Source organism: Schistocerca cancellata, chromosome 4, assembly GCF_023864275.1.
Source record: "Schistocerca cancellata isolate TAMUIC-IGC-003103 chromosome 4, iqSchCanc2.1, whole genome shotgun sequence".
NCBI classification, from domain to species: Eukaryota; Metazoa; Arthropoda; class Insecta; order Orthoptera; family Acrididae; genus Schistocerca; species Schistocerca cancellata.
In genome coordinates this window covers 584,080,481-584,096,727 of record NC_064629.1, presented here as the reverse complement: position 1 = coordinate 584,096,727, position 16,247 = coordinate 584,080,481, and the positions used below count along the sequence as shown (strand labels likewise).

General features: G+C 42.4%; 1 protein-coding gene across 1 annotated transcript in view; it reads right to left on the bottom strand.

The window, feature by feature from the left end:
• LOC126183839 (relaxin receptor 1-like) overlaps nt 1-16,247 on the bottom strand; it is an 847,723-nt gene that overhangs the window by 272,941 nt on the left and 558,535 nt on the right. The window contains exon 8 of the mRNA XM_049926099.1: nt 5,373-5,444. Within this exon, the coding sequence (XP_049782056.1) occupies nt 5,373-5,444 (72 nt within the window). The remainder of the gene's footprint in view (nt 1-5,372; nt 5,445-16,247) is intronic.

Genomic DNA, 16,247 nt, shown 5'->3' with positions numbered 1-16,247 from the left:
TGTGGTCCGGTCCCAGGTCGACGGGCACGTGCACCTTCCGCCGACCACTGGCGACAACATCGATGTACTGTGGAACCTCACGCCCCACGTGTTGAGCAATTCGGCGGTACGTCCACCCGGCCTCCCGCATGCCCACTATACGCCCTCGCTCAAAGTCCGTCAACTGCACATACGGTTCACGTCCACGCTGTCGCGGCATGCTACCAGTGTTAAAGACTGCGATGGAGCTCCGTATGCCACGGCAAACTGGCTGACACTGACGGCGGCGGTGCACAAATGCTGCGCAGCTAGCGCCATTCGACGGCCAACACCGCGGTTCCTGGTGTGTCCGCTGTGCCGTGCGTGTGATCATTGCTTGTACAGCCCTCTCGCAGTGTCCGGAGCAAGTATGGTGGGTCTGACACACCGGTGTCAATGTGTTCTTTTTTCCATTTCCAGGAGTGTATGTGCGCCGGACTCGGAGAGAAGAGAGCTGCTGGCGGAAGTAAGGCTGTGAAAGCACGTCTAAGTTCTGACTGGAGAGCTCAGTCGGTAGAGCATTATACCGTAAAAGGGAGAGGTTCCAGGTTCGTGCCCCGGTCCGTCACGTAGCTTCAATCTGCCAGTAAGTTTCGGTGATAGTGGTATTAGCAGCATCAAAGCTCGATTTTAGTCCTCTGCAAGAGATTATTTCTGCATTACACCTTATGTTCTGTTTATTTAGTACCATTCGAATAGCCGGCCGGAGTGGCCGAGCGGTTCTAGTCGCTACAGTCTGGAACCGTGCGACCGCTACGGTCGCAGGTTCGTTCCTGCCTCGGGCATGGATGTGTGTGATGTCCTTAGGTTAGTTAGGTTTAAGTCGTTCTAAGTTCTAGGGGACTGATGACCTCAGAAGTTAAGTCCCATAGTGCTCAGAGCCATTTGAACCAACCATTCGAATAAGGAACTAAGTATATGTTAAATCATTCGACTAATATGATTACGAAAGAGATTCTTTTCCGCAAGTGGAAATGTGTAAGAACACAATGAACATTTTTCACATATTGATAGTATATTTTTCTTACTGTCGTTGACTTATACTCCGTTGTTACTGTTATTATTATTAGTGATATTAAACAATGGGATATAAACTACAATCCAGAGTCCCTGCATCATCAATAATTATACGTTATAAGGCATTAGTTATCAGCCACTAAACTGACGAAATATCTTGGCTATTTGTTTGCTGCCTTTACCGGCTTCTAACAGTTGGTTCGTCTTCAGACAAAGCAGTACAATTTAGTGGCTGGTAGCGATTTCTCAATACCGGGTGATTAGAAACAGCCTGAAAAGCATTGTAAAGCTGTTTCAGGATAGGTGGTGCTGAGAAATGATGGTTAGGGAAAAAATTCGAAACGTTACGCCGTTTCCAAGTTAATCAGCATTGAAGTTAGACAATTAGGCCGTTGCACGCACAAATTCAAGCGACCCGCCAGATACCTTTTGTGTAAGTTGTTCTCATGGTGTAGATTTAGCGCCCAACAGGGCTCAGCATTTGGCTCGGGTTCGATTCTTACTACCGTCTCATGTCCAAGTGTCGTTTTGCTCTACTGTTCGCTTTTAGGAAATAAAACGAAGATCACGTTTGGCGACACCGCCTCTGGCTGGCCGCTTTAGGTTATACGCGCAACGGCCTGACTGATTACCTTCAGTGCTAATTAACTCTAAATTGGCGCAACGTCTCGAATTTTTCTCTTAACAGTTACTTCTCAGCAGTTTACCCTGTAGGAGTCTTACAAGCTTTTCAGACTTTTTCTTACCATCCTCTATAGGCCCAGTTATGCTGAACATTTATCCATTGGCAAAAGCAAAGTACACTAATTCACCCTGTATACTACTGTAGTATTTATAGATCGGCATGAGAGCCATTTTACACGGGAGGCCCAACAGTAGTTTTGCTGCTGAGTTTCTACTTTTCGGTTATCTTTGTCATAAATGTAACCAGAAGTCAGTCTCTTCGATTTATAGGCAAAACATAGTCGCATTTACTGTTGGAAATTAATCAAATTTTTTGTGGTTGAGTGATGTGTTTCATTTTCCGTAGTGCAGCTACGTCCACGGAAATCAACTCACCCAAAAATCAAGCCAGAAGATTAACACAGAAAAACAGCAACCTGGAGCGCAACCTGGTACCCTGTGCACAAAAAGTCATGACGTTAGTAATCACATATAGATACCGCTAAGGACATCCCTTCTCCATTCCTTCATCGTACCTTCACAGCTATAATGCACTGTGTCTCTAGATAATGTCCACATACTCGATGTGCGAAAACCTTGCAATTCCTAGAAATATCGCCCCAAATATAAAATAAAAAAAATTACATTTTACAATTCATTAGGGTGCGAGGATTTCTGATGTACCCGCCTGCTTCTTGGCTTACGTCAAGCTTTGGCTGTCTGTGGATTGCGTCTGTGTAAAGATGACGTTCTCTCTGTTGTGGATCGACGCCGCTATCAGCTTACCCTTCTTTATTTAACAGGTACGATCGGAGAATCGTACCTGCATTTGTGTCTCTGGATATTTGAATCTGGCTAAAATGAGTTGAAAGAGGTCACGGTAAAATATCGCAGAAGTTGCATTCCTTAATTATTTAACAAAAATTAGTAGAAATTTTCTATGTCCACAGTTTCGACACTCTCGCTATTTAGCATTTTAAGGAGACCAATACAGTGGACTTTGGAGTGCCAATTAATGGCAGAAAGGTTACTGGAAAGAGTGCTCATGCCACCACGTTCTAAAAAGTGTTCGTACGCCTTGGGCAGCAAGTAATTGCCATCCTTTTGCAGACAAGATTTACAGGAAAATTCACATCAGGAAAAATCTTACGTCGTATTCGGTTTGGCCGTGGTGCACCAGCTTACGTATGGCGTTTGCGTTTCATTGTCTAAGCCACATGATTATCGAGGTTCCTTTGTCTGAGCCACTTGGTTATCGAAATTTTAGGGAAGGCATGATCTCCAATAAACATGCCCTCAAAAGCAGCCTAGCACATGCTAGAAGCAAGGGCTGAAACTGCGACAGGATACAGTTATGTGCAGTTATAGCCTCAGTGCTGACAACCGGAGCAGGTGTCGTAGAACGGACGAGCTGTTCGCTCATCTCTCTGCTTCGTTCTTCCTTCCTTGTGCGTTTATGGGGGCTTATATGGCCTCCTTGAGCCTTTTTTAAGCACACACTCTTTTTAACACCGTGTTTCCGTAATAACGTGTTTGCAATAGGTTTATGTGGCAGTAAGAAGCAACTGACAGCACCATTTATGAACAAAGGGCGGGGAAGCGGGAGTGGGGGGGAGGGGGCAGATAAGGAAGCTAAGGAGTGGCTTTCCTTCCAACTGGTATCCCTCTGCCTAGGACTGGTGAAGGGCGCAAAAACTACTTTCAAGTCCCCATCTTGGATGGGCGTCCGTTCAGCCTGCTCTACCACATTAGACACTGTTAACTGAAGTATTAATGCGCTGAACGGATGGTCTCGACTTATGCCTACAAAATAGTTATCTTCACGAGGATCGATAAAATGCTCATAAGTACGGGAATTATGAGTTAACTATTTTCACAGATTGCACACAAAATACTCAATAAGAAGATTCCTGAATGAATGTTAGATTATGGAATGCCGAATCAGAAGCGTCTAGGTTTGGCCTAAATTCACGTCTGTCATTTCCTTTAGCCGCCATCTGTCGTGTCAAGTGAACAACCATAAGAAGTTATGTGAACAGACACTATAGTATCACAGGTGGCAACTCTTAATAAAGCTGACAGTAAAAATTTTGTGTATTTTTCATATTTTACGCGTTATTACCTTATCACCTATACAGGGTGTTACAAAAAGGTACGGCCAGACTTTCAGGAAACATTCCTCACACACAAACAAAGAAAATATGTTATGTGGACATGTGTCCGGGAACGCTTAATTTCCATGTTAGAGCTCATTTTAGTTTCGTCCACCTACGCTCAATGGAGCACGTCATCATGATTTCATACGGGATACTCTACCTGTGCTGCTAGAACATGTGCCTTTACAAGTACGACACAACATGTGGTTCATGCACGATGGAGCTCCTGCACATTTCAGTCGAAGTGTTCGTACGCTTATCAACAACAGATTCGGTGACCGATGGATTGGTAGAGGCGGACCAATTCCATGGCCTCCACGCTCTCCTGACCTCAACCCTCTTGACTTTCATTTATGGGGGCATTTGAAAGCTCTTGTCTACGCAACCCCGGTACCAAATGTAGAGACTCTTCGTGCTCGTATTGTGGACGGCTGTGATACAAACGCCATTCTCCAAGGCTGCATCAGCGCATCAGGGATTCCATGCGACGGAGGGTGGATGCGTGTATAGTCGCTAACGGAGGACATTTTGAACATTTCCTATAACAAAGTGTTTGAAGTCACGCTGGTACGCTCTGTTGCTGTGTGTTTCCATTCCATGATTAATATGATTTGAAGAGAAGTAATAAAATGAGCTCTAACATGGAAAGTAAGCGTTTCCGGACACATGTCCACGTAACATATTTTCTTTGTTTGTGTGTGAGAAATGTTTCCTGAAAGTTTGGCCGTACCTTTTTGTAACACCCTGTATAAACTGGAGATAACGTAGTCACTGATGAACTCTAAGAACGCAGAGTTTATCATATTCATAACTTTCAACATCCAGTTAGTTGTTCACGGTTGAAGAATACTGCATAGATTATTGAAATCTGTCATTTCATCTTTATTATTTTACAAATTTCGTTCTAAATCAATTTAACTGTGGTATTTAGTCAGAGAAAAAAGAAAACGAAATAACAGAAATGTACGTCCATTTATTACTAGCACGACGTAAATAAATCTTGGTGTGGTTTTTGAATAAGGTATTACTTTCTCCATCAACGTTTCAGGCACAAATTAGCTTATCAACACCAGATGGTGTTGTGGATTTAATTTCAGATAAAAGTAAAATCTTTCCCTAATCGGCTGGGGTTAGCCGTGTACTGAAGGAAATCAATGAGATCGTGCTTTTGAAGTCTAACAGCATCTAGCGTTGGACAAACAATTCCATACTAGTGATGAAAAACGGAGAAATGTATCAATTGCGTACCTTTCTACATCACGGTGTAAATGAGAATGGCAAGTTATTGGAGAAAACTGGATGTCGGTTCTATTTAATCTGTTATTTCTACCTACGCATAACCTTTTTGCGCAAAAAGATTATTAAAAGACAAAATTTACATTAGGTTATGCGTTTTCCACATCAAGAATTTTTACAACTTCAGTCCTCCAATGATGATTTGAAATATTATGTAATGAAATAACGCCTCAACAACGCACATTCAGTCATTAGAAGGTGCGAGAAGACAGTTCTACTTACAATTGTGTAAGGCCTCTTAATGCGGCAAACAGATCCTCCCCAATCAGCTCTATGTTATTCTCCTGCAGCATTCTGAAACGAAACAAAAAGTCGGTTGAGTGTCAGCACGAAAAGAAGATTTACATTGATAATACATAATAAAAGAAGAAGTCTCTAACTATAGTAATACAGTAATAGGTGAAATATATGGTGTTCTGTCAATCCTGAAGTAGACCGAGATTGTGGAGGAGTGACATGCTGAATGTCATACGACAAAGTCAACTATAATAACTAAGAAAATATTAAATATAAAATGTTATATTAATTGAAATGTTGCGGTGCCCATCCGGATAGCCGCTCGCGTTAACGCGCCGCTTCCAGGTCTTGGTGAGGTTAGACGCCACAGATTGAATCCGCCTAGCGTGCTATTTACTCTAGACGCAGACAGATAGGTTACACCGATTCCGTACCGTGAGTGTTGGTGGCATCAGGAAGGGCACCCGGCCACCATCTATCACTACCATTGCCAAATCCCGTCTAACAATGACGCCCCAGTAGATAACGGAAGAAGGCAACGAAGAAGAAGTTAAAATGTGATAGTTTGCAATCACTAACGAGGTCTGTCAAAAAGTAGAAGTACTTAATCTAAAATAATGCTTTTATTTAACCGAGAGGTATTTAGTTCTTGACTATTTCAAAGTACTCCCCTTCTCTATTGACACACTTGTTCCACCGGTGATTGCACAGCTTTCAGTTTCTGTGACGAATTGTCCTTAATATCATCACTGTTCTTGATGGCTTGTTGATTAACCACAGATTTTCAGTTCTGGAAACTAAACAATATTACATGGAACGAGATCTTGGAAGTTGGGTGGCAGGAGGAGGACGGTCGTTTGAGTTTTGGCACAATATTTGTGAAATGAGAAAATTAAGTGAGCCGACGTGGTGTCATGGTGGGGGAACCATGAGTTGCCCTTCCGTAAATGTTGTTTTTTTGCCAATTTTATACCACAATCGCTGCAAAAGTCTTGTATAATAATGGTGGTCGGATGTTTGACCTTTAGGCAAAAATTTGAAATCCACGTTACCAATGCAGTCGAAGAAAGCAGGGACCATGCCTTTGGTATTCGTTCAATATTAGCGTCCTTTTTTGGAGCACGGTGATTGCCTGCCCACTGTAATAACTGGACCTCAGTCTCAATGTCGCAGCCATATTTGCGATACTATAATCTATGGATGATTTTTTTTATTTAATTTTTTTTTTTTTTTTTTTTTTTTTTTTTGCACCCATGCTCCTTCATCGTGTAGTTATTATTTCGCGGATTTCTTGCAGATGTTAGCTGGATATCCCTTCTGCTCTTCTGTCATCAAAAGAGCTTCAAGCATTGCTCATCTCGATGGATGTTCAGTTATTTGGTTAAAATTTCATGACACTAACAAACTGTGATTCATATTTCTTATACAAGTTCTCTGACAGACGACGGTTTTCGCGCAACAGATCCTTGATATTCTGACTGATATCGAAGAACACCCTGGTTATAGCAGGAATCGGGAAAATCATTCGTGAAATTATATATGACCTAGAGCATTATCTCCGTATGTTTGGAACATAACGTTTCTGTGCATATTATTCCCATTTTGACGCAAAAGTTCACATTGTATAGTTGCTCCATTAAATCAAAGTCACCACGAACACAGTAATATTTTTTACTCACATGGTAATAGCTCTGAAAGTAGAAGAGACATCAACGGTGAGAAAAAATGTATTTACTCGTAGGGTTGTGAAGACCACAGTGCTGTACGTCGCTAGCACACTTCGTCACCATCTACATCTACCTCTACATGGATACTCTGAAAATCACATTTAAGTGCCTGGCAGAGGGTTCATCGAACCACCTTCACAATTCTCTATTATTCCAATCTCGTGAAGCGCACGGAAAGAACGAACACCTATATCTTTCCGTGCGAACTCTGATTTCCGTTATTGTATCGTGGTGATCGTTTACCCCTATTTAGGTCGGTGTCAACAAAATATTTTCGCATTCGGGGGAGAAAGCTGGTAATCGGAATTTAGTGAGAAGATTGCGTCGCAACGAAAAACGCCTTTGTTTTAATGATGTCCAGCCCAAATCCTATATCATTTCTGTGACACTCTCTCCCATATTTCGCGATAATACAAAACGTGCTGCCCTTCTTTGAACTTTTTCGATGTACTCCATCAAACCTATCTGGTAAGGATCCCACGCCCCGCAACAGTATTCTAAAAGAGGACGGTCAAGCGTAGTGTGGGCAGTCCTAGTTAACATCTACCACGTACAAAAACGTACGGTTAGTTTTTATACAAACTGTGTACTTTGAAGCTCTATGATTTATTTAATTTTGCTTAGAATTTAAGATATCCATTCATCTCTAAAATTTCCTATTTTTGAAGTGCATTCATAATTTGACAATACAAACTTCTGAAATAAAATTTCTAGGTTTTTTACTCTACCTTGCTTCGATATGGTTGTTACGATTTTATCTGTGTTTGGATACACTAGAAATGAGGGAACGAAATATAATTACTTGATCACATATTACTTCTGCCGCATCATACATATTAGATACTTATTTTTTTCTGTTTAAATCGTGTTTCGTTAGTATCCATACCTGTTCTAAGAACTTAAAGATGAATGACATTGGCTCAGTAAATTCTGATCTACTATTCTCTCAGCATTTTTGCTCCAGGAAACCTAGCTCCTTATTGTATTCTACATAATATTCCAATGGGTATGCAGTATTGTACTCGTTCTTAGAAATGATGCAATTCGAAGGCCTTCAATTAGGCAGTGTCACTGCCAATACATTTAAGGCGTAATTGAGTTTAAATATGTATATTAAGGCATCATTGCCACAGGCATTTTTGCGTGCTCTTAATGAAATCGCACCAGAAGACAAAGCATAGTCTTCCTAGCCGCCTTGCCGCGTGGTGTAGCCGCGTCGTCTCAGGCGCCTTGTCACGCTTCACGCGGCTCCCCCAGCCGAAGTTTCGATTCCTCCCTCGGACATGGGTGTGTTCATTACTGGGCAAGAGGCTACCGGTTTTGGACCATCCACGGTGCATGCCGTATTCAAATGGCCCGTTGACTCAATGAAAATGAGTTATTTTTTTGCATGGCCTCCAAGCTCAACGCCCTATTTCTTGCTATTCCAGTATGGTTTATTTGGTGAAAACCATTCAAAAGCCAAGATCGTTTATATATATAAGCGACACTTTGTATTCAGTCTTTATGGCGTAGTGAATTCCTATTGTCTCATTCAGAGCCTTACAAATTTAATGCACATAGGCTAGTTCATGACGACACAACATTTGTAAAATCAGGCCACATATTAATATTTCCCGAATGCTTTTGTCTTAATTTTCTTTAAACAATAAAATTCGCAAAACGTTTTAAATTTACAGTTGTTCAATTCTGAAACACAAAGATTTCGTCTAAAGATGCAAAACAACACTGGGCACTAGCAATAAAAGGAGAAACATAGACGTAAATAGATTTACGGAACACAGAGTGTGCCAGCGTTGTCTCGCAGCCATCTTCATTGGAATTCACGTTTACCAATTTACCTTAGGAGCCTGATGCAACATTTACACCTAACACTTCATCACCACATCTCAGTTTCTAAGCAAATACCATATACATGTAGTTTTTGTAGGAGAATTCTCAGTTCGCAAGTATGTTAACTTGGGTACCTGAGAACACTGGCAAAGTTTCTGAATAGAGAAACATTCCAATACAGTGAACAAAAATACGTAGTATGACTGTTTAACTACCCTCTCTTCTTATCTCCTATTTAAGCAGTATATACGAGCCTTAGAATACATTAGAATTCACTGCATGCTTTCTCCCCCATAAGAGCCATTTGCAGCGATATGTCCTTTCTGTATTTCAGCGTCACTGCGGCAGCTGGCTTAAGGCAACTCTACCACTGGTCCTACACTTTGTATTCAGTCTTTATGGCATAGAGAATTCCTATTGTCTCATTCAGAGCCTTACAACTTTAATGCATAGGCTAGTTCATGACGACACAACATTTGTAAAATCAGGCCACACATTAATATTTCCAAAATGCTTTTGTCCTAATTTTCTTTAAACAGTAAAATTTACAGAACATTTTAAATTAACAGTTGTTTAGTTCCGAAACACACTTCGCGTAACTTCGTCAATCTGTGGCCTATTTACACAACTTCTAAAAACACGTGACGGAACAACACTTCGGAATTAGAAAAGGGCCGACCGTTGTGACCGAGCGGTTCTAGGCGTTTCAATGTGGAACCGCGCGACCGCCACGGTCGCAGGTTTGAATACTGCTTCGGGCATGGATGTGTGTGATGTCCTTAGGTTAGTTAGGTTAAGGTAGTTCTAAGTTCTATGGGATTGATGACCTCAGATGTTAAGTCCCATAGTGCTCAGAGCCATTTGAACCATTTTCGAGTTAGGATAGGGGGCTGTATTTCTACGCAGCGGAAGAATCATTACAAACCATCAACTCCGAAAGTCTAACATGTGTACTTTATTATAACATACAGATGAATATGAAACTATCCTCATAACTTGCTAGCCGGCCGGTGTGGCCGTGCGGTTAAAGGCGGTTCAGTCTGGAACCGCGTGACCGCTACGGTCGCAGGTTCGAATCCTGCCTCGGGCATGGATGTGTGTGATGTCCTTAGGTTAGTTAGGTTTAATTAGTTCTAAGTTCTAGGCAACTGATTACCTCAGAAGTTAAGTCGCATAGTGCTCAGAGCCATTTGAACCATTTTGAACCATAACTTGCTACAGTAGTAGCCGGCGAATCAAATCAATTCATATTCGCTTATACCGTTGCTAATTTGAAGCCAGCACACAAAATAAGACACAGGGAGATGGAAAAATCGAGAAGATTACTGAAAATGCATTTAACTGAAGTGTTTTGGAGAGTGAGAAGATGGTTGATATTTCAAAGGAAAGATATCACTTCACTGTGTGCCTGTGCTTTGCGAAATGTATAACTACACAGGAGGAAAAAACAATTTACTTAAACATACTACGTCGATTTTGTTCCAACGAAGAGATATGCTACCTGCACGATAGTACATGTGCTGATAATGGTTTCAACGTCGTCCGCCAACACATAGCGTAGGGGCATAGCTACCTGAGCGTCATCTTTGCCTACCCTTTAATAGGGATCATTAAAGGCAGAAGGCTCAGTGTGGTGCAGATTTGTGAATCAAGCAGGCAACCATGCCAAGGAGACAATCTCGTCATTCCTACAGCCAACAGAGTGAGTTTGAAAATTGTGGCCTTCAGAGTGGAGGGATGGTCCTTTCGGAGAACTGCCACACAAGTTGGACGTGGCGCATCAGTTGTGCAACGATGCTGGCATCAGCGGTCACGTTAACATTCTCACGTCCGTAGACAGGGTTCTGGATGTCCACTCAGCACAAACGTCAGCCAGAATCGTCGTATTGTAAGGGCAGCAATGGCTGATCACACAGCTACTACAGCGCTATTAAGAGGTCTCGTGAGCTCAGATGTGTCAACACGAACTGTTGCGAATTGGTTATTAGCAGCGGGACTATGGGTACGCACACTTCTAGCCCGTCTTCGGTTCACGCCACACCATCACGGGGACGTGCACAGTTCGACTGGTGCCGTTACAGGATCACTTGGAAGATGAAATGGCGCATCTTAGTCTTCAGCGATGAAAACAGATTCTGCCTACACGCAAGCGATGGTTGTTTGTGCGTATGGCGTAGACCTGGCGAGCACTGTCTCGTAGAGTGATTTGGTCCAAGACATCCGGTTCCATCACAGGCCTTACGGTCAGCGGTGCGATAAGCTACAACCCTCGTACACCTTCGGTGTTTCTGGAGGGGACGCTATCCAGCGTACGTTACCTGCACAATGTTGTTAGTCCCGTTCTTTTGTCAGTCTTGCAACACGAAAGTGCTGTGTTGTTCCAACAGGATAATGTTCGCCCACACAGCTTGTGAAACTCAACGTCCTCTGCAAGATATGCAGCAACTTCCGTGGTCGGGCGCTGATGACCACGCCGTTGAGCGCCCAACAAACCAAAGATCATCATCATCACCTTCCCTGGCCAGCACGATCTCCTGACTTGTCAACAATCGAGCACGTGTGGGATATAATGGAGTGAGAAGTGACACGTGCGACTCGTCAACCAACAACTCTAACAGAAATACTGGAGCAGGTTGAGCAGAAGTAGCATAGCGTACCCTGGACAGCGTTCGCCATCTGTGCTATCGACTGGATTCCAGAGTCAGCAGCTGCATTGCCGCCCGTGGAGGCAACACCACGTACTAGTATGGCTGTTTCAGCATTGGTCGATACCTGGTACCTCAGAACCGCTTGTGCTATTGATCTATAAATGGAATCATTTCATGAACTCAATAAGCAATGTTGCAACAATAAATCTTGGGAGAATTGGAAACCTCAAAAATTGTGTATTAATTTTTTCCAGCCGTGTAATTAAGCTTTATAGTAATGGTACAGCAGCAGCAACGCAAGCAACGCTCTGCATTCTGTCCCTCATAAGCCAGTCGGCACCGCTAGGCCAATAGAATCATCGGATATCTTAGTGAGGGGCTTGGCCTCAGCACACCGCTCTCTGGCTGATGTCGGCTTTCTTAACTTTGGAGCTGCTACTTCTCATTCAGTTAGCTCCTCAGTTCGCCTCACGAGGCTGAATGCACCCCTGTCCAGTTCTCTCACCGAGGAAAAGTACCCGGGAATACCAAGTATCGAACCCAGTTCCTCCTCGTAGCAGCCAGCATAGCTGATCAGTGAGCCCTCCCCCCCCCCCCCCGCCCCCCGCGACACTTGGCTTGCTAACGACGGAAAAAAACAAGAGCTGAAGGGTGGGAGTCGCTAGACGTCTCATTCAGTGTTTACTTGCCAGATAATTTTTCACTAAATGAGCAGCCTTTTCATGGAGAAGGAATTTCTGAACAGTCGTTCATTTGAGCTCCGATAAAGAAAATGACGCGAAAATAGTGCGCAAGAAATAGAAATGAAACCCACTGTTTTGCTGTAACAAAAACTACAAGTAACTTATATGAGTAAATTGATCATTTACATGGTTGAATATCTACGGTCGTGTATTATACAACAGCAAACTGCATATTATCAGGGTTCGGATTGTGAGGCTTGCTGATTATCCGTGTACAGTTCAGCGATTTTAGAAAATTAAAAACGAAAAAGAATTAGAACGAATATTATCGTTTAAAATTTACTATTTTGTATTTGAATCGTATTTTAACAATAGACTCTCAAGTCCACCGTCGGACGTTCCCGGAAATTTTTCTATTGTTTCCTAGTTCATCTTCAGGTAAATGAGGTGATTCAGCACTTTTAACATAACCACTGCCAATTTCCTATCCGTATGATTACGTAGTCACTACTTGATGAGCTGAAGTTCGAATATTTGCAACCCGTCGTTTCAGTCGAGTAACGCGTAAGTAATGTAATGAGCTTTCATATGTGACATGTAGCACGTCTTACAAATACAGTAAATAGGAGTTTCCAGTAAAAAATATGTATTTCGGATTATCCATTTTTTCGGTTAGCCGTGCTGTCAAGGGTCTGCAGTAATCCAAGCGCTTGCTGCATATCACAATAATGTAATACATTCTCGAGAGTAAGGTGAAAAGCTTCCGACCTGCCACAGAAATTGCGTTGATAACAATGAAGTGTCTCTTTAATAGTTCCTAGTTATCCAGTACCCTAAATCAAGTGAAGGGGAAAGTAGATATGAGTCTGTTTCTTCATTTACAGTAGAAATGGTTTGCCGAGTTGAAACGTCGCCCTACCTCCGTTGAAACTAATGCACATGAAGAACGTCCCTGAACTTTGACAACAAATGAAAACACAACAAAAATGCACACTATGGTACCGAATAATCGACGGTGAGAAATATGTGAAATAGCTGACTCTATAGCACAATAAACGGAAGCATACGGTAATGCTTGTATCATAATTCAACCATGAGAGTTCCTTGGTAAAACAGGTGCTGCACTTGTCAAACGCTGAGCAGTATCAAATACGAAAACAAATTTTTCAGTGACGTTTAGACTTATCTTTCAAAAGAATTCATCTTATTTTGTTTGCTTGTATCTTATTAATGATGAAACGCCGTCCAACAGTTCAAGCTAAATCTTGTGGACCGACCCTCTTGACTCAAAAGAAAATGACATCTTACATCGGATCAATGTATCTATCAATAAAGGGGTTTTAAAAATGAGTAAACTGAGAGATCTGAATGAAGTACTGTTAGAACATTCACTTTCTTGAGCAGATTTGAGGCCCTGTAACTGTCATCTATTTTTTACCTAAATAAAAGTCTGGGCGAAGTAGTTTTGGGTCCAAAAAATATGATATGGCAGCCGTAAATTAGCATTTCGTAAATATTCCACAATGCATTTGAAGGACTGATCGTACTTGCAGGATTACCTTAGCATAATTTCTTTGACCTAAAATGGAAAGAAAATATCAAATACAAATTTGAACCAACGTTCAGGAAAAAAACAGAACGCTTTGAACGACTAGAGATAGGACGTTCATATTTGCATGACATGTACATTAGTGTGTTCTGTAGAAATGATTAATATTTCAGTCACCTCGGTTCAGCATGTGTCCTGTTGCCTTGTAGGCCCAGCGTCAGCCACGGGCCCTGATAACTTGTCCTATGCGTTATGGCATCGAACGCGTGATAAGGCGCGAATGGCGTCTTGGTGGCATAGTCAACCATGCTACATTCATCTGGTTCCAAAGTTCATCTGTGGTGGTTGGCATTGGGTCACAGCGAGGCACACGTTGTTTCACAATATCCCACACATTTTCGATTGGAGACAAGTCTGTTTGTCTGGCGGACCAGAGAAAGAGGCTGACATCCTGTGACACCAAGAAGACACGTGTTCGTGAAGCAACATGTGGTTGTGCGTTGTCTTGCTGAAAAATGGCTACGGGTCGCAGGATGTCATTTAAGTAGCTCACACTCATCGCAGTGCCCTGGACACGCACCGACTTTGATTTGTGGTTGTACCCAATAGCATCCTACACCACAAGGCCTTGAGTTCGCGCTGTACGTCTTGTGCGAATGTTGTCACTGTGATGCCGTTCCCCCTGTCTGTGGCGAAACAAAATGCGGGCATCATTTTTAAAGAAAGAGAACCTGGATTCGTCTGAAAACATTGCCTGATGCTATTTCCGTCCCCAGTGACGTCGTTCCATACACCGATGCCGTCTAGCATGTTTCAAAGATAGGCGGAGAAGTGTACGACGCACATGTAACCCTTGCCATAATAAACGGCGACAGACTGTAACCCCTGATAGCATACAATGTGTTCAACTGTTCCACTGTTGCGCCAGAGCCGAGGATTATGCAGGTCTTTCCTGCAAACTCATTCAGATGATGAGTCGTGTTCTACGGCTACCGTGAACCATTCGGCACACACCCGTTGCACTGCAGAAACACTTCGCCCCACACATGCAGCAATTTACCCGATGGTTGTCTCTCATGTCAATAACGTGTCCTCTTTCAAACTCACTGATTCGACGGTACTGTTCTCGTATGCGTTTGCGAGGCCTTCTGCACGTCTACTCAAGTCACAGTGATCCAGTATCTTCGGTTTATAGTGGCAACAAGAGCCACAAACACATTTTACAGGTAGGTTGTGTTGCACCACGATATCGATGATGACCTCGAAGCCGCGGCCGACGTGGTTCAAACGATAATCATTTCTGCAGAACATACTAATGTACATGTCCTGTGAATATGAACGTTCTATTTCTAGTCGTTCAAGGTGTTGTGTTTTTTTCTGACAATGCGTGTATTTTACATAAAACATAGTCTTTGAGCTGCAAAGCCGAAAACTGTTGATTTTGCCTTCGTTTATGGCCTGCACCGACATGATTATGAAGCGACGAATCACCAAAATTTCGCATCACTACAACGGCTTGTGGATGCTCATACGTGTGTCAGGTGTTTGATTAAAACAGCAGTAGAAACGCGTTGTTTCTAATGGAAGGAAGCATTACCTTTTGGAGTTTCCTTTACGGATGAAAGAGAGCGTCAAAATGTTAAGGTGTCACATCTCTGAAGCAGCGGAAATGTTAAACTAAAGGCACTACCGTTTGCTGTGAACAGCATAACGATCGATTTCGGCAACTTCATGACCGTTACCAGCAACTAATAGTAATAATCGGCCGAAACAGTCACCAGGCTATGGAGGTGAACGTAATTCGAGTGCAATAAAAGGCTAACGTACATCCGATCGTGCATATCTTCCTCTCCACATGCGGCCCGCTTCCCACGTTGGTCAAATCTTCGAAAGAATTTTATTTTTATAGTCTAAGCCGCTTCTCGTCTATTTCCTTTTACAAAATAGTTATAATCGTCAAACATTATCGAGATATTTGGTTCCAAGTTTGCGTTTCATTTAAGTTTAAGAATGCGACATGCTTCTTGCACAAAACTTTCTCGTTGTTAAATCATGATGTACAATCTACCGCACTCGGTCATCTGATATATGTATCGCGTCGACTATTTTATACACTTCAGCGTCTACATTTATACTCTGGAGGTCACTGTACTGTGCGTGCCGGTAGGTATATCGTGTACCTTTGTAGTTTTCCCCTTTTCTTGATCCATTCTGAAATGGTCCATGGGGAGAACAACTGTCAGCAAAGCTCTGAACGAGCTCGAATTTTTCTGATTTTCTCGTTGTTGCAGTTTCGTGAGATGTAACCACAGTGTTGTCGATATCTTCTTAGGACTAATGCTCTCATAATTCCAACAAAAACTTCTTCATGATGCACAATTTCTCTTATGTAGCTCCTGCCACTGGCTTTTAATGAGACT